Below are 19,922 nucleotides of genomic sequence, written 5' to 3' on the forward strand. Positions count from 1 at the left end.
TGCATGCTTTTGCATTAGAAACATGAACACTAAAAACATTCATCCTGATTAGCCAAAGGATGACGTATCTTTAAAGTTACTCCAGTGAATAGAGTCCAAGCACTCACTGGCTTCATAATGAGACATGGCATTTACTATGCTTTGCTGCTCTGATTATTAACCACCTTGGAAGTTTGCCCTGCAATAACAGAGCAGTTCTAATCTCTAAAGAGATTTGTAAAAAGAAAACAACCTAATTTTATTTTAAGGCATAGTAAATGATTTTAATAAAGTGGCTTAACCCCTGGAATTAGGACTTCAGTGGGGACCAGTCTGGCTTGCTACTTTTGTACAAACAAAGAAGGGAATGGTGTTTGTGTTTAAGGTTCTTCTGGAAATCCCCCAGCAGAAGTCTGGTATGAGAGAGGACTCAAAGGAGAGAAAAAAAAGATGACAAAAAATAAGTATCTGATTTAAAAGAACTGTGCACAATTCTAATACTGTACAATTCTGATTACGGAGTTACTAGAAAAGAAAGAGTTTATTAGATGCCTAAAGGAATACAAATGAGACAATCACAACAAAAATATGTGCTTTACTAATGGAACGAGGAGCATGCTTTTTTGGCTCTGAACATGTCATGGAATATTCAAAACACCTGTTTCCTGGCATAATAATGCATTGTGTCATTTCGTGATAACACGAATAACACCTAAATTCTAAAATTTAAACCTATATTCAGCACATTAGCTTTACAGATAAGCATATAAATAGGTCAGTGTACATATAATTTTAAAACAACCATGGGAAGTAGCAAGGGATGTACGTCACAATAAGCGTTTCTAGCAATACACTTCGATACACAGCTTTAAGCTGTGTCCTTTCCAGTTAGTGGTATTTTATAGCTAAAATGAAGATACTTATATTCATTCTGACCTCACTGCAGTGATTATTTCTCCCTATTTTCTTATTTTTAGAATTAATATTGTGACAAGCAAGTACAGTGCAATAAGGTGAATACCTTCTTTTGGAGACCAAGCCTCTCTTTATGTTCCTTAATGTAGAACTATTCTGATTATAAAATAACTACATGAACGCTACACTCAGCAATTTGACGTTCCAGGGATTTTACAAAGTACTTTAGAGATGCTGTTAAGACAAACATATTTCTTCATGTCTGGCTTATTACAGAGACAACATCACGCATTTATCTCTGATTACTATAGGATGACATACAGTACTGTGGCTACAGGGTTTAATTCTTATTTCTCTGTTCTGTTTTTGCTGTTCTAAGTAAGCAAATAGAAACTAAAACAATGGAAACTTTCTACAATGGAATTAATAGCTCTTCCCTGGTATGTTAATTACATCAATTGCAGATGTCACTCTAATAGCAGCTCCTACTGTTTTTAAAGCTGTAAGTCTTATATAATTCCTCTTCTAATATTAATTCTGCTCAATGGCACATGTAAAGTATTGCTGTACTAACTGATCTAAAGATACCTGAATCTCTTTAAGCAATAAATATTGTGGGCACCAGATAGGGAGATAACCTTTATCTGACCTCCCACACTGTTCTGTGGGAACAGTTAGTGCTAAATAGCTTACCCAGCCACCCACCCCCCCCCCCAAAAAAAAAATCATAAGAGTATTTCCCAGCTGTCTAACTGCTCGAGAGCCAGAGCAAACCATCAAGAGATGGGAGACAATGTTACCTAGCTCAGGCCCCTGAAATTCCTAAGAGTAGCCAAGAAAACTTTTCTGGGTCAGTCTCAGTTTCTAGATTTGCTTCTGTGTAGTATCTACCTAAAGAAGACCTTTCCAAGTGTATATAAATCCACCATGGGGAACAGGACAGAAGAGTTCCTCATCTGAGAAAACCAAAAGCTATCCACTCCCATAAAAGCTAACCCTGCCCTCAGGATGGGTAGTGCAGTCAGTTTCCTTCTCTCTGTCTGTCCTGACTTAGAGGAGTGCAGAAGCAAAGATGAGGCAAAAATTAAAGTACACAAGCAGAACCAGGACTATCAGACTGGAGCCACTATCCATGGAGGACTACACAGATAATCCTTTGAGCCACACAGTGTAGATGGAGCTGTTTTTCAAAGGGAAAGGAGCTGCAAGGAGAGGAGGTGGTAAGGGCAGCCCCTGATGAGAAAAAAGGCAACATCTCCACTCCTTGGAGAAATCTCTGGCATTCCTCTTAAAACCCTGTTCTCGTAAGTCTTGTCAGAGATTGAGATTACTTTGTCCAAAATGTGAGACCAAGTGTGTTTTGGTCATTCAATTTTGAGGCAGGTTAATGTCAAAGCATAAACCACAAGACCACAGAGTGCCAGAGAAATGGTCCGCAAGGGCAGCAACCTGTTTGTCACGGCAATGCCTGAAAGTGTACAGGGGGAGGAAGAGATGAGAAATTGATTTCTTTAAAAGAATACTCCTTTCCAGAATACAGGAAATATAATTCATTATATGATCCTCAATTCCTTAATTTGTTTAAAAGCTACATTTTTGGTTGTTTGTTTTTTGTGGTTTTTTTTTGTGGGGTTGTTTTTTGAAGAAATGGTAAAGGGTGGCTGAGACACACCATCTTTACTGAAGGGAAATAAAGCTGTTGTGATTGCCTCTGTACAGCAGTTAAAGTACACTTAGAATATTTATCTTGTACATTCTGCATGAAAAAAGAAAATCCTGACATTGATTTGTCAAAATGCTATCAAGGGTCAGGAAAGCTCACCTCCTGAGCTAATTTGCTGGTCTTATTTAAATCACTTTCTGTTATCTGAATAATTATTTCTCCTGCATTCAAGCTACTACATTTGGCTAATGTCTGAGAGAAGCCGCAGAATGAATAATCATGGTACCTGGAGTCTTACTGCCTGCATTTACTAGAAGACAGAATTGTTCTCTGGGCTGTTTCTCAGAGCAGAGAAACCTTCTCCTGAGGTTTCCTGCTGATAGTTAAGCAGTTGAAACACACTTATTTGTAGCATGCCCAAGAACTTGTCTCAATGTTTTCATCCCTGACTGCTTTGAAACTATTTGAGGGAGTCTGAGAAAGAAATGGTGTGGTTACCCGAGTATGAACCTGACAAGTGAACCTAGTGCTTTAAAACACTTTTATGGTTATCTCCAGTGAATGCAGTTTTTGTCTTGCTGCTTGCAGGTTGCCATTCAGTTGCATACATCTGCTTTATTATACACAGAATGCCTTGGTGTGTTGGATTGGGTGGGTTTTTTTGTTGTTTTGAGTTTTTTTTCCTCCTCTTTTTTCTGGTGTGCTCACCATTCCCAGATCATTTGTGAGTTTAAAATAACAGTAGCTTTATAGCACTTAGATACAGGTTTAAAGGCTAGTTTGGTCTAAAGGATTGATGAAATTGGGAGAGTTAAGACAGAAGGAGGACAAAAGGGTATGTATTGGATAAACCTATTAAGCAGAGGATGGGAGTTACACCGCTTATGGTCAGCTTCAAAATCTAGTTTAATTACCTACTTTAAAAAGTAGCCATTCCTAAGAGTAGTAAAAAGATCTTCCCTTGCTTTTGCCAAAGTAATTTAGGATCCCAAAATGTTTCTGTAATCCTAAAGACAGTAAAGATTCTATGTAGAATGAAGCAAAATGTGCAGTAGAAAATCAACACACAATCAAGAAGCGGATTCACAAGAGAGATCCTTTTCCTATCAAATCTGCTCAGCCACAGAAAATGAGTGCTCAAATACTCAGAGCATACCTAGGGCTCATTATCACACACTGCTAAGCTTTATACTATGCAAAAATGAATTATTGCTTTATTGGGACACCCTAGATTATGTAACTGCACCTTAATGGAAATAAAATAGAGCATATTATTTTCACTGTTGCCATTAGCAACACTTCTGTTATTAATTTCAGCCTACATTCCCCTCCTGAAACAACCACTTCATTGAAAGAAAACCCTGTGGGACAGGTAATGCAGAAGGTTGTTAATGCAAAGTGAAGTGGTGCTTTTGGGGTATATACTAAGAGTAACAATGAACATCTTTTTGCATTTCATCCTAGTAGTTTTTCATAAAATCAGGAATTATAATTGCTATAATTCCCTTTTAAAAGCTTTTTTAAAATGTGCACTGGCAGCTAGCATCTATGCAGTCACCATCCTGAAATTGTAGTTTTAGCACATATTTCCATATTTTCTGGAAGTATGGACAATATCCACATTTGGGGAAAATTCTCAGCCTGATTATCTAACAGAGTAAAAGTGAATACAAAATTGCTAAGTATCCAATTCAGGAAGGCTTTCCTGTACAGCACAGCAGTTAAGCTGGAACTGTCTGAAGCACTCGGTTACTTGCTCTCCTGAAACAGGGCCAGTTCAGACAGTAACAATTCAGGATTGGAGGATTGGATTTAAATGCTCATCTTTCCTTCCACTTGTCTTCAGTTGCACCCCTACAGTATTTCTTTATCCATCTCAGCCCCAAAATTGTGCTTTTGTAATTGAGTGGATTTTATTAAAAGCCTGGAAATTCCCCCAGACATTCATATTTGGTGAACTGAAAAACATAGATTTTATATTCTCAGAAATGTCATTACCTGTTTATTGAAGAAAAGAAATAAGACTTTTTAATTAAAGAAATGGATATTTGTACAGGGAAATATTGAATTTGTATGTACTATGATCAAATAATGAATTCTATTCAGGCATATTTATATATCTTGTAATATGTGTGATTTTCTCAGCTAACTATTATAAACAGAGCGAAGTCAAAATAAAACAGGCAAACACAATCCTGGTATAATTCCACTGGCTGAAATGTATTTTTGCTGTTGCTTAAAGTAACCCCAAATCTGCGCTACTGGCTTTAAGTATAATCTGCCTGAATCTAAGTCAGTCATAGAATTAAACAGAATCTAGTTGTCATCAAATGGTAGAAATCAGTCTTTGTCTTTAATTATGGGCTTTTTTTCCCCCCCTTCCAAATGAAGTAATTTGTGGCTAAAAGCTTAACCTTTTCAAAAATGTTCTTTTTCATGAACTGGAAAAAAACAGCTCCTGCACGTTCTTCCATCAAAAACTCTGCATGTTAAACAGAACTGCATCTCAGCACTGAGGCTTAGGGCAACTTCAGCAACCTCTTTGGCTGCACCCAGAGCAAAATAGATGTGTTGCATGATGTATTACCAGCTCACAGTAGTAGCCTTGCAAGTAAGATTTTCTAATAACCATGCTAATAGCTATGGAAAACTTCTGACATGCTCTACATAAACAAGAAATTCTCAGAAATTTGGGGAGACTCAAAGCAGGCTGATTGCTTATGGAGTTAATAAAACATGCCCATTCAGAGCGCATTACAGGAGATCACATTCACAGTTAACTATAAAGCAAACGTGTATATTTACGTGAAGATGAACTCCAGAGCAAATAAAGCTTTATGTAGCTGCTTTTATCCCAGGAATATTTTATTACCACAGAGCAGACAACTACTTCCTTTTTCTTTTAAAGTTTTTACAAACCTCAGTAAAGTGCCTACATGAGTGTCTCGTTTTTATTCAAATACATCTGTAAAACTGAGGTAGGCAAGATGTCTACAGATTTTATCAACCAGGAGAAAACGTGTCATATTTCAACTAATATCCATGGAAGTCCATAATGTGTTGAACATTAATTAACCAGGTATTTTGCGTTAGTTCGTACTTTAAAGAAAAGATTGGTCTTTATTTTTGTTTCAACCTGAAAAGAAATTGTACATTTGTATTGGGGTACAACTTCAACCTGAAAAGAAATTGTACATTTGTATTGGGGTACAACAGAACTTTTTCATTTTCTCTGGCCTTGTAATGTACCTTCTGGCACATCTATTGCTGCAGTTGAATTTTTCATAAACAAATATCATGAAATTCAACCTATGGGAAGCTATGCTATTGAATCAGAACAATCCTATGACATCAAAGAAGGTACACCTCACTCATGACTTAAATAGAATCTAAGTACATGTACTTAAAATTACAGTCTCTTCCCTCTTGCCTGATAACATTTCTAGCATTAAGTGGTTATTAGATAAAAAGTTCATAGGACAGAGCTCAGAACTCCTCCTTCTCCAGCAAGTAGCCTAACTATGAGTCTTGCACTCTGGCCCCAAAACTGAAGCCTTTTTTCAGGCTGTGGTAGTTTCATCAGTAGACTATATAGCAATGTCATCTAGACAGTTTTTCACTCAGCAGCAGGGACAATTGCAAGACAAGTTGTAAACATAAACCCTTTAGCAGAAAATTGTACCTGCATAAAGGTATAAACACTAATAGTAGTTCTGCTTTCAGAAGGAAGCTTCATACTCTCAGTCCCAAGTAAACATGTTCTTTTAGTAATGAGTGAGGTACCTAAGCCCACAAGAGGAATAGCTATAGCATCCTCTTGTCTTTGGTGCTTTGTCTTCAGGCTTCCTTGTGACTACCTGGTTGCTCAGAACATGAAAGCAGATGTTTGATCGTCTCTTAAATGTCTCCTCCTAACAGTACTCTGTAACAAGACGTCTAACTATACTCTGTGTAGTAACAAGGAGACAAAATTTGCGGTTTTGAAGACTTCTGTTAGCCTGAAACTATTTTCGTGAACTGAAGAACTAAGGGATACTGAACGCACACTTTTCACATCCTAAAGTGATTTCTGTGTGTCTGCATAGGGTAGAGGTGGAATAAGGTCTATTTATACTCGTCATAGAAGACTGATTGGCATTTAAGAGCACCCAACTATCCCTCCAAAGCACTATATAATTCTCATTTTTACAGCATTTGATTCCCAACAGAAGACATACTGTGCATTGTACTTTTTCATTCTCACCTTATCTCTATCTTCTTCAATAACAAATTATTTTTTCAGGGAAAGGATGATCCTGCAGTGAAGATGCTATCTTAAAACTCGGATATGTGGGTTTATTTCCAGAAGACATTCGATTCATCATCTGTGAATTGAGGATAATATTGCTTTTTCCACTTTCTAAGAACCTTGTGAAAATCAGTCCACTGTGGATCAAAAGGCATTCAAATATTATGAGGACAAGTGTTGTGGAAGGAATTAAATGTTCTCTGTTCTAAAACAATTGGATGAATGCCAAGCATGGCGGTGTAAAATGAGTGAAATTAAGCTGTGGCTCAAAACAGGTGTTTTTCATTCCCACAGTTCATTGAATCTGACTCTGATTTTGTTGTCAGATAATACACTGTCATTTGTTTAGCTGAACCGAATCAAATCATTATGAACTGCTAAGCAATCTGCACAGTAACATTTTCCAATGTTATTTAACACACATAAAATAAAAATGGTAATAAAAATTACTCATTAAAAAAATTTCCAGTACAGAAAAGATACTAATGACATCGGTTACCAAAAAGTAGCATGAAATAATTTCCATGGTTTTCCAGATCCTGCTAATCTCTCTGTTATTCTAAAGTATTCGCACAATACTTAAAACTTTTGCTGAAAGCTTTCATTACATTTTAATGGATTTTACCCTTATAACAAGTTGTTTTAAATCCCCTTGGTTGAGAAAGACTTCAAATCAAATTCTATCTTCAATGCTGCTTTTTTGAGCTGTGTCCCACTTTCTGTTCTTGAAGATGAGGAAATGTTTTTAATCTTTTGTAAAGTGCACAGCTGAACGATCTAATTTAGCAGTGGTTTCATACCAGGGGATTCTATTTGTTGCCATTTAATGACTTTATTCTGTGTGCGCCTTCATTTGTGCATTGCAGGAACAAACGGATGTAAAGTAAATGATTAATTTTTACCAACTTCAGAATGTCAGTAAGGCTGTCTGTATTAGAATGACACTATCAACTTTTTAAAATCACATTATTGGGACTTTTTAGAGGACGATGCTTTCATAGGGAACAGCTATTGAGTCAACCACCCGCCCCCAGCTTGAAGCACAAATGTAGAAGGAGAATCTGGAGAGAAGGATAATTGTTTGCTATTTTTGCATGTTTTAATTTAGGCCATAATCCAAAAAGTATTGAAGTCAATCTACGAACTATTTTGGCTCTACTGGACTTTTTGAGCAAGCTCTAAGCATGCAGGGAAGGGTTCTTTCTATTTCAACTGGGAACAGAAATCGTATAATTGAACTAGTAACTGAAATTAAAGAAGAGGCTTCAGTAGGTTCTACAAAGATTTTATATCAAGTTTTGTAAGTGATTATGCCTCACTACGCTTTTCAAAGGGATTTACCAAGAAGATTCCTGAGAGCTTATGCTAATTTATTAAATCATGACTTCCTGCTTATAGGAGTAGCAGAGATGCTGCATCAGTGGTAGGATGTTCTCACAGCAAACGGAGACACAGACAGACAGGGCAAGCGAGTCGCTGAGGAGCAGGGCGCATTGCTCCCAGGAATTGCTGCCCGTGTGCAACGGCGGCGTGCCGGGACTAACCGGTGACCTTCACAGGGGAATGTCATACCTGTACTCCATTGCGTGATATCGACTGAGCAAAAACTCAACAGCAAATTCCCAAGTATCAATTCTGTGATTTGTACTGTAGGATGAAACCTCCTTAAATGTGAAGAGGAAAGAGGGTAGCAACTTTCTTCCTGTTCGCCTCTGTAACAACTGACAGGTAGTCCGAAATTCGGTCCTTGACAACTTCCGCATGCAGAGAGGCATAACATAGACTTGACAGTTTTCTTCCCTTTCTTTTTTTTTTTCCTTTTATTGTTGGAAGAGGTGTGTGACTTTGACTTTACCTAAAGGATTTCCAGCAGTTCGAAGCAAGAGCATGGGTGCCCTTCCCTTTAACTTGTTCCAACATTGTAATGTTTTGACACTCCATCATTGTGCACGTGATTTAGGTGTGGTTTTTTTTTTCAAATTCTAACAGTTTCATTACTTGGGAATCATTGCTTCCCAGCCAAATACATAAACGATGACAAGACAACTTGCAACATACAACAGTGAAACATCCTAGCTCTTTTGCCATATTTTGATGTGAATTTGAGATTTTGTTTACTCCAAAAATCAAAGCAAAACTTTGGGAATATGAGAGGAGAGAAAAATAGGTACAAATGCAATACAGCAAGCCCTAAGAAAATGTTAACTGAAATTCATAAAACTTATGTGGTGTTTTATGCCCCTACTGTAAAGTCTGTGCAATTGGGTTATTCAAGGCAGTTGGGTTGTATCAACTAGCTGTATATTATTAATTTGTGGGTTTCTCTTCAGACATTTCATATCCTCTCAGTTTCTACCATCTGCCAATAAATTACAGCTAAAGAGATTGGCCAGTAAATCCAAGCACTGTATCTTCTCTATAGATTGCTCTCTAGCTATAGATTGTTCACAAGGCTGTGAACTTGTGAGGTGGATAACATCTGTTTGCCTGGGATATTTAAGTTTATCATGTTCCCTTAAAAATGCAGAGGCCAGCTGGACAGGCTGGAGGTAGAGGAAGGTCACTGCTTTTCTGGAGGAACAACCTGAGCCTGCTCCCTGCAGGAGGCTGGAGAGATGCAGACTGGTGGCACCACAACTGGCAAGTAGAGCTGGATTTTCCGGGCTGGCACAAAGCCTACCAGCCAGACTCAAGGAGATGGCAAGCAGAATTTACTGTACTGTTTTCCAGGACTTCGTCTTCTTGACATAAACACTTGTCCAAGGAAAACTCTTTAGTGTACAAAATATCTACTCAGGTATCTGTGTGTCTATCAGTGCACGTGGAAGTAAATATACAGTGGCATTAATAACAGTGTAGGTGTTAAATTTTTTCATTAAAAAAATATATAAATCTGCATGATAGAGACAACTGCATAATTAGAATATCAGTCTGGAATAATAATGATTTCATTCAAGTTGCAGCTTAATCCTGTGCAATTGTCAAAGAGCTTTAGGTATCAAAAATGTGTGCTTTTCTTCCAGGCCCATCAGAACACTGGATTCTGCATCTTCTGATTTTGGTTACTGTTCAGGAAGTAGCCATGTATTCAGCTCTTCCATGTGTATTTTCACCTCCCTTAAAAACGTGGGGATGTCTGAATGCTCCATGCTCTGTTCTTTATTCTCTTCCCTCTGCATTTACTACTAAACTATTAATCATAGTCCATGCACTCTTGGAATTCATTTTTAATTTGAATCACACATGTTAAAATGCTTTCACACATGAGTGATTTGAATTTTACTGACATAATTATTGGCCTCTATTAGGTAAACAGTGTATCATTTCAATAAACATAACTGTTCATGCTCACAACAGACTTTCTTTGGGATGTACAACACAGTTAATAATTTTGAATGCAAATGTGTTCTCAAGGCAAGTAAATGAAGATATGCCTGGCTGGAAAGTCTTAGGATGTTGAAACAAGAAAAACTGAAAATTAAGGTGAATTCCATTGACAGATAAAGACAAGTAATGCCTTTTAGCTTCAGATTTTTAACTTCATTCATTTAATCAGTTTCCTTTTAAATCATTTTGAGGGGAAAGATTTCTCTTCCAATTTTGGAGGCATAGAGGTAGGAAGAGTTTTTCCATAGAAGGACCTGGATGTGACGCATCTCTCCTGCATGGAGCGTATCTCTGCTTGGTGCCACCCAGCCCAGCGGGGAGGCTGGGAGAGGGTTGTGCTGGCAGCTCAGCCTGTGGCTACTCACCCAGGGCCTGCCCTGGTTAATCTGCCTGCTGGCGTAGCTGTGCTGCCTGCTGTTTGATTGCTCCCTTTCATCTTAAAATTCTCTTTATTCAAACTGTATCAGTAGTATGGGAGTTTGATTAAATCTTTTTATACTTACTTGCATTTATACAGTCAGACTTTCAACTGTCTTAGCTCAGGACATTTAATGTAGTGTTGGCTTTGGCCAAGTATCTATATTTTTAAGAAAGATTTTCAAGAAATGGCTTATCCATCCACTCAGGTTGAGGGAGAAGTCATGTCACATATGTATTCCGGAGACTGAAAAACTTGTGTGTTACAAAGAGGGCCCATCAGTGCTGTAATTACCTTGCTTTGGTAAAAAGAAGTCAGAAAATATTGAGAGTGGTAGAAACAACCGGTGAAAATTGCTTTCTTTAAACAGGGTTGTATATGGACTAGAGCTAGTCTAGGGTATCAGAACTATTGCTATCAAGCAGGAAATGGCACTATTATCACTAAACTGAAAGGTCAGCTCTGTTGGAAGTGCCAATTACTGGTAATGTATGAGGTGGGTTTCTTAGTCTAATTGGGAACTATTTTTAAAAGACAGTAGAAATCATGTGAATGAGTTGCGAACTTTGTGTTCCTCTAGGCGAATTACCAGGGTGGATTCCTAAGGGAGATGGGGAAAATGCTTCTAAAAAAGTGTGATAGATGTCTTCTGGGCATCAGAGACTTGTTAACAGTCTCCTGCCTTTGTCCTGGTTTTATTGTACCAATATAAATTTTAGAATCGCTGATGCAGGAATTCCTACAGACTTTAAGAAATAATCTTTGTACAATTCTTTGCCACACTACGGGTTTCCACAGGTGGGTGCTGTATTTCACTCTGTAATTTTTACATAAGTAAATGGAGAGCAAAGAGAAAGTGCTATCAATGGTTTTACTTGGAGGAGACTGCGGCGCATCCACCATGGACTCTTTACAGCCTTATGTATATGAAGATAATAAATAATATATCATACATGCTCACAGGATGTGTTAGATTGCCTAGAGCAGCAGTCTCTAGTTTTTGCCTGCCTCTCAACCCATGGATCTCTAACGCATTAAAAGCAATTTTTCTTTCTTTGCTTGATTTAATCCTGTAAATTCCTCTGGCCCCAAGGATTGTCAATTACAAAATCTACAGCCCAAGATATACTTTTTGCCAAAGAACTACAACGTGCAGACTAATAGCCCAGGATACAACACAGTTATCTTTCTGTGACAGTGTTACCGAACACACACAGTTTGGTCATATTGGTTTGGGGTATTTCTCTGATGCAAAGGTCTTCTTATTTATACCTGTCATCACTGTGCACTACTCTGAAAGCTTTCCCTTCATCTCATGATGCAAAAATAACATGGTCTGCAAACTGCTGTTGGTTTTTTAAGCTCACTTCAGTTTTCATGGAAGGGAAAGAGATTGTACCCAAGGTCTGACTGCCTTTGCTTGCTGCTCTTGCCTCCTACATTCATACAGGCTCCTTGATGAACCCTGTGCAGCTGAGGACATGAGGTACCCAGATAACAAAAAGGACAAAACACGTTTCTCATCGTCAGAATTTGGAGGCACAGTTTGATCTGATGCCTCATATTTTTGCTGTAAATCATAATATTCTCATTGTCCCAATCACTTTCTTCTTTTGTCTCTCCTCACAGAGCGATGAGGTTTTAACAGTCATCAAGGCAAAAGCACAGTGGCCTGCCTGGCAACCTCTGAATGTGTAAGTAAGTAGGGAATAGTATGTCTCAATAGCCTTGTGCTGAATGTTGGCTAATGGACCACTCTAAACTCATTGTCTCATATAATCATAAACTCTTGTAAAAAAATAATCTAAACATATTTTGATAGATGAATTTTTAATCTTTTTCGGGGGAGCTGCCAACAACTGTTTCTTGGTTTCTTTCCTCTTTAGCATCTCTTCATTTCTTACATGCTTTGGTTTACTGTTACAGCAGGATTATCCAGTGGAGTTTGTGCCTTCATTGAACAATGATGTTTATCCAATGTTTGCTCAAATATATATTGTACTATTCTACATGTAGTATTTTTTTAGCATTCTGTGTCACACACTGTGACAGCGCACTCTTGTCAATACAGCAAATCCTCAATCCACCAACAAAAAACTCTTGCAGTATTAATTCTATAAAGGCTTATCTGAAACACCCTTTGATAACGTCATGATCTTGATGGTAGTATAACTATGGGTTTTTTACCAAGTGAGACAGTTAACTCGCTTCCCAGGATCCTCACTTTGGGCTCTCCGGCAGTCAGCAGAAAAGTGGATAAAACTCTTCTTTCAGGATACTCTTGAATTTACTGGTTCTCTGGCTGGGGGAGTGGCGAGGGTCGCGGTGGTCGTTCCTAAAAAATTTATCTGTGCTTGGACCAAAGTTCATAGTAATTATCCAGGCCCAAATGAGTGAGACTTACAAGAAGGGACTAAAGATGAGAACCTCGTGTAAGGGGTCACCCCGTTAGCTGAGGGTCAAATTAAGTCCTTGAAAAGCAGGGCAATTAGCCTACTGCAAGATTATAAGGACCAGGTAGTCTTGTTTCCTCTGAACAAAGTATAAGGGAAGCAGTTAGAGGAACACTGTGTTTGGTTTGGTCATCTGCATTTCAGAAAGTATGAGAAAATTTGGAGGTTAGTCAGAAAAAAAGCTGCAAAAGAATTCAGTTTTTAGGAAACATCCCCTACCGTAAGAGGCTTAGAAACTTTTAAGCGGCTTAGGACTTAAGCTATTCAGTTTATTCCCTCCCCCCCGAAAAAAAAAAAAAAGGTTAGGAGGTGAACACAGCTTAAATAGTGAAAAGATTTCTGATAGCTGATCCTTCTTTAATCTAGAAAAAAAACCCCAACAACCTATGAAATCCCTCGTAGCATGGAAGCTAAGGAAATTCATGACAAGGAAATTCTCACTAAAGGTACGGTAAAAGGCTTTAACAGTGTGACTAACCTTCAGAGCAGCTTACCTGAACATAAGATGGATTTTCCATCACTTAAATATATTTTAACCCTATTTTCTAGGCATATTCTTTCATACACTTGCCTGCACATGCTTCTGCAACATCCTCCAGTGTTCTTCTAATCAGTTCTCACCTTTTCTATATAGTGATTCTCACCTTTCAGTAACATCAAAAGGAAGGAATCTTGGTATTTGTGCTTTCAAATGCTGTGCAAGGGTTCCCCTAACAAACGATCATTCACTTTACAGATAGTGTTAGATTTTTGGCTTTTTAAATAATTTTTACGCTATTTTGCCATGATTTCCTTCTTCTTGATTCAAATTTAAAATATGATCTAAGCTTTAAGACAAGACAAAATTTTCAATAGCCATTAACTTCTGCTGTTAATTTCCCATTTGCTGTTATTGACGGTCCTTGGAATTTAGATTAGGGTTCTGCAAGTGTTGGATAATGACTGCTTAGGATAAACATTTGGTCTATTATTATGCATAACACAGCCACCTTACTAATCAAAAATTGACTAAAAGTCATGAATAACCTTCTTTTGCATAATCATCAGTTATATACCTAATATACAACACAGTGAGATAGTGGTGTCAAAGTGGTGTTACAATATGTCATAATAAGTACAGCCTAAAAACCTTCCTGAATGTGTTTTACAAGAATTGTAAGACATATAATACTAGTGAGCCAATTTACAGAGGCCTAAAGCGTCAAAAGTCAGCAAATTCAACCTGCTCATACTTCAAAGTTCGCCTCCTGATTCCATATAGTGATTTTTATTGCTAGCCCTATTCAAGTTACAGTACCAAGTTATGGTGATTACACTTAAAATCAGAGGGAAGAGAGGAACAATTATCTCCAAAACTGGTGAGAGGACTGTGAGAGTATTAGTCTATTTGCATGCTGTTGTGGAGAATCTGGGATGAGACACCAGGGATACCAGGCTGCTACTTCAGCTGAGTACGTTACCTGAGAGTGACAACCCACAGCTAATGGGGCTGGAGCACTGCGGCATTCACTGAGGTGATGGCCAACACTGTCATCGTGGGGAGACTAATGGGCTCAATATTTGCTCGTCACAGTCCCCAGCTCACTCAGACCCATCCCTTTCAGGGGAAACCTGAGAGAAAAGAAACCAGATGGGAGCACGGGCTGAGGCTCAGCATAGCCCTGGGCACCACACTCACTGCCCACGCAGGGTAATCACCAGCCAGCCAGGATGGACACTGCGCTTGCCCCTTGGGCTCTCAGGTCCTCTCCCATCTCTCCAAAACAGCAAGGAGACTGCAGCATCTCCTCCTTTCCTCAAAGAGGCTGTAGCAAGGCAAGCTGCTAATTCTCACCCTCATCCTGAGCAGCTGGTGAGCCCTGGTATTTCTAGTCTGGTCACTCATAATAATGTGTGAGAGGATGGTCTTGGCCGGGCACCTCTCAAGGATTCATCATGGAGTTAAACGGCTTTTCTTCGACTTTGTTGATGCCGGTCAATGGGGCTGTGACTCCTGAGGTCAGTCGTACCTCGTTAAGCAATGTTTCAAGTTCTGTATGGACTAAGGGCATGAAGTGTGTAAGTCTATGTCTAAATCTGACGGTGATGCTGAAAACCTTTGGTTCATGTCACCAGAGATAAGAAGGGAAATATAACAGGGAGCTTTCTTATGCTTAGGGAGAAGAAAATAGAGGCTTCTTAGTGCAGATCAAGTGGGCATAAAATGCCTCCCCAGGGAGAGGTCTTTGGCTTCAGACATGAGTCCAAATGTGAGAAGTTACAGAAGGGGCTAAGACAAGTTGCCAGCCCTAAGCAGGGAAGGATATAATGACGCTAAGTAATTTTCTCAAATGCTTCCTGTTAATTGCAATTAAGGCTAATACACTTCAACATATTGTCATCTCCCAGTACAGTATAATGCTGTGGAAACTATATCCTGTCACAGACTTAATACTTCACTGTCTTTTGTCATTCCTCTCCTCAGTTCCTAGATATGCCTTTTCTCTGTCCCTATTTTTCTTTTTCCTTCCTATCACTCATCTTCATTATCCTCCACTCAGTTTCTTATCCAGGGCACCGGCATGCAAAAAACTCTCCTGAGTTGTTGCATGCAGGAGACAGTTTTGGGTGATCTTTGTCAACTAGTTTTACGGTTGCCCAACCAAGAGCACAAGAAGGAGTGCCAGACCAAGTAATAAAACATTTTGCTGTTGCTTATGTTTTTATTACCAAGTTGTGTGTTGAAATTCTGACTTTAAAGTACTTGCAGGGAATGCATTCTTCCTTGAGTGTAATGGTATCAATATACAGCACACTGTCAAATTAAAGTAGTTTTTCTTATCTTGCTTGTATAAACAAGAGCACAGCTCATTGCTTCCTTCCTCTCAGCTGTGTTTCAGGCAGAATCAAATTTTACTTTCATATTCAGCTGCAAATCATTGGCCTTTGGCAGTATGGAAGATAAAATACAGCAAATACAGATAGTACAACTGGTATCCAAATCTGCATACCTGGCACCTGTGAAATAATCAAGTCACAATGGATAAAGAATGCAAGACTTTTAAAGATAGTATGCATCAAATTCCACAGGAGCTAATACCTTTAAAAATCTTGCCTTGAACTCCTGTCCCCCAGATTGATGTGTTTGGGTTTTTTTGTTTGTTTGTTTGGGCGGGGCCCTGTATTCATTATGCCTTTATTTCAAGTCCAGACATCTCTGTTGTGACACCCTCCTTTTTCAATCAACAAGTATTTTTTTCTAAATACGAGCTTCCCAGGATAATCCGAGGAAAATAAGCACAAACCTTGATCTATTAGTCCCACTCTGTAATGTGAATTACAGAGTCAGTTACAAGAAGAAAAAATGGGAAGAAGCTGTCAATTCCACATCTTGGCATGAGCTGGACTTTAACACGGTGAAATCCAGGACATGCAGCGTTGTCAGGGCACTTGCTGTTTTTACAGCTGCCTGTGTTTTCGTGGTCACTATCTCCTCTGTGTGATTCCTCACCATCAGGAAAGGCATTCTCATACGTGTATCTTTCTTTTATATAGCAGCATGTTTGTTGTGATGGTTGGAGAGTAGGAGAAAGCAGATTCTTCAGGTGGATCTCTGATTTTCCAAAATGGCAGGACCTCAAAGCCAAGATATCACATCAGAACAAGGAATATAGTTTCACCATACAGTTCTCAGCTCTCTGAGAAAGAGAGTGGAATTGAAAATGGATAGTTGGACAGAAGTCACACATTAATAGACATCTCTCTGGGTAGTTTTCGACATTTCAAAAAGATGTCCAGTATAAGTATATGGCTCTTTCTTAATACAGGCAAAGGGGGAAGTATGTCAATGGTAATTCTTGTGTCTAATCACATTTTTGTAGTTCCTGTAAACCAGGAAAGCATTCAACCCTTTGCAACATTGTGGAATATGGACTTCCATGTACATACAGCCTAACGCTGATAAATACAAACACGGATCAGACATAGGATGGAAATTATTCTCCAGTATGTTATGTATTCCATTATTAAACACTCAACACTGACAAATTATTAAATACTGCTACAGATAGTGTCTTTCCAAATATTTTCATATGTTCATTCTGGCTTTTTCTGAAACATAAAAAGGCAATATCGATTTGGAAAAAAGAAGATAATTGAAAAAGTAACTTTAACTTTCTGTGCTAAAACCTTTTAGATTCTAAAAAACTGATAAGACCTACCTTAGAATCATAGAATCGTTTAGGTTGGAAGAAACCTTGAAGATCATCAAGTCCAACTGAAAAAATGTTGGAAGTTTTATGCAACTTCCCTGTGCAAATTAGCTGCCTGTTTCCCATTCCTTTCCTGCTAGAGTTTCAGTCTGCAGCCCTAAGTAGGAGAAAGAAAATGTTTGGATAGGGATCTCTGGCAGTATGATTGTAATTATTACAAAGAACATAATGTGTTTTCTAATTATTTTTTTCAGTTCATTTAATTATTTTAGGCTTAGTAGGTTACCCTATAGACAATATATTCCAATGCAAAAATTCAAGATATTTTATCCAGGAAAATAGTGTAGTGAGAGCAGCTGACATCAAAAGGTTAGTTTTTTCTGATATATTCACAAGCATTACTTTTCATACTCCTCTCTCATTTATTTTTTCTTTTATGCAAAAACACCACTGCTTTCCAACCTTTTTACCTCCTCAGTATGTTCTTAGTCACAACCAATGCACATCGAAGTGATAGGCATTTTTCTTTATTATAATTCTGAACTGTTTGAAGTTTGGAAAATTATCCCCTCCTTCCTTATATCTGTTTTTATTTCATTTCTCCATACTGTTTGAGCGAGGAGTCACGGTCCTGTGGCTTTCCTCTGCCTCTTGAATGTGTGCAGAGCTTATGCTTTTCTCATCCATTTAAGCAGCTCTTCCCCATTTATTTGGAGATTACCTGAAAACACTCCAGTAAGCACTCGAAAATGAAGCTTAGCAGAAAAGGAGGCCTATTCCTTTATACTTCAGATGGATACAACTATTTAGTCCAAACAGTTTATGAGTTACCTCATCATCCCCTTCAAATTATCCCATTGATCCCCTTCCACTTCAAGTTTTGCATATCCTTGGTATCTTTTGTTTGACTACAAAGCTATTAGGGCTGTTTTTCCTGGCTTGGAAGAAGGATATCAGAAAATGTGAAGGATATTGCCAAGTACCGTTTTCAGCATTGAGATGGATAGTATGACTAAATTGGGCAACAAAGTAAACTGTTCCAAAAATTAAACAGAGTATTCTATAGAAAAGTGATGGCAAATGCAAAAACACTCTGATCCAAAATATGCTTTTGATGGATCATACTAGCTGGAGAAAAAAATGTGGACATACTCTTTTGCATTTTCCTTCCTTTGTTCTTGAGTGAAAACTCTTTCAGTCTTTGCTTTCTTCCAGAATTCTTCTGCCACAATTTGAGTAAAAAATGTTTTTTGTATGTTTTGATCCTGCAGTGAATTTGCTATGATCAATGAGTCTTCCTTGCAGCATTTGGGAATCGAAAGCCAAGCCACAGCTAAGTAGGGAACTTCATCTGTTTGGGGGTTCAGCCTTTCTTTGTTTCTCATTTTGCTTCTTTTTTACTTATATTTTCCACTTTTTACTCTTTTTACTATACTGTTATCTTCTGCTATTCTTGTGCTCACAAAAGTTCTCTTCCTTAAAGTAGCTTTCATATTTAGGTCATTGAATGATTACTCAAATGTTGTTAAATGGAGAACCACTTGAGTAATAAATGAGATGCTTTACTATCTTCTGAAATGTAACGAAAGAACTCCCTCTCCTCATCTTATGCTTCATTGTTTAAAAATCTCAATTTATTGTGTCTGATATTCTACTCTTTACAACTCACACAGCCTTAATGTGATGCTGTCTCACTGATAAATGTCCTTGTGTAAAACTAGCCATGGTTATATATACAATTTCATACTTAACAGAAGTCTTCAGCAGTGAAAACAGCTTTAGTAACAATTTGTGACTGCATTAATGTTACTGATACTACCTAATCAGTTCCATCAGATGGCAGAGAGCTGAAACATAAACCTTATCCATGTAAATACGATGTGTTGATGAACCTCTCTGTTGACCTTCTCACATGTTGCAAGTTTTGTGAGGATCAAGAGAGAGGCTAATTTACAAAAGGAGGTTGGAAGGCATTTATGCAACCATTTGCTGCAAACACCTAATTCTCAAACTTTCAGTTCCTGAAGTGTTTACATACCTAAATAGTTATTAGTACCATTACTAACTGCATAAAAATACAGCCAAATTTCAGTGTTCCCAAAGCTCACTGCATTTTTGCAAAAGTGAGGGGACCTCTCTTAGGCAACAGATCACAACTAAACTATATCAACTTCCATAATTTCGTTGTTGCCCTGCTTGCTTTATCTGTGAGGGTCTCATCTTCAAGTATACCTTTTAAGTTAGCCACACAGACATATGGTCAGCAAAATAAAGTGTATCCCCCAATATGGAGATCTCTTGGCACTTTGAAGATCTAGGTTTAATTCTCCTTTTCTCCTGATGAGATTTGAATGGTGATGCCTACTTCTGAATGTAAAATTCAAACCAGCAACCTACACAGTGAGAGCCCTTTACTATCACATATCATGTTCTTTTAGCTCAAGCCTTCCTATTTTAAATGGAATAATTAAATATTTATTAGCCAGAGAAAGAAAGCAATCACTAGGATTCATCCTTCAAGAAAAGGAAGAGAGACAGAAGAGTTCTCTGAAAGAGATTAATCGCTAAAATGTTTGGCAGACAGTGAGTTAACCAGCTTTGTGAGATGGGGAAAGGGTGTATGTGGAAT

The 19,922-nt window shown here is 38.1% G+C and overlaps 1 protein-coding gene across 1 annotated transcript in view; it reads left to right on the plus strand.

Moving 5' to 3' along the window:
* SPON1 (spondin 1) overlaps positions 1-19,922 on the plus strand; it is a 191,566-nt gene that overhangs the window by 148,665 nt on the left and 22,979 nt on the right. Inside the window, exon 7 of the mRNA XM_086613778.1 lies at positions 12,280-12,344. Within this exon, the coding sequence (XP_086469904.1) occupies positions 12,280-12,344 (65 nt within the window). The remainder of the gene's footprint in view (positions 1-12,279; positions 12,345-19,922) is intronic.

The sequence above is a fragment of the Tauraco erythrolophus genome, chromosome 6, assembly GCF_009769465.1.
Source record: "Tauraco erythrolophus isolate bTauEry1 chromosome 6, bTauEry1.pri, whole genome shotgun sequence".
Lineage (NCBI taxonomy): Eukaryota > Metazoa > Chordata > Aves > Musophagiformes > Musophagidae > Tauraco > Tauraco erythrolophus.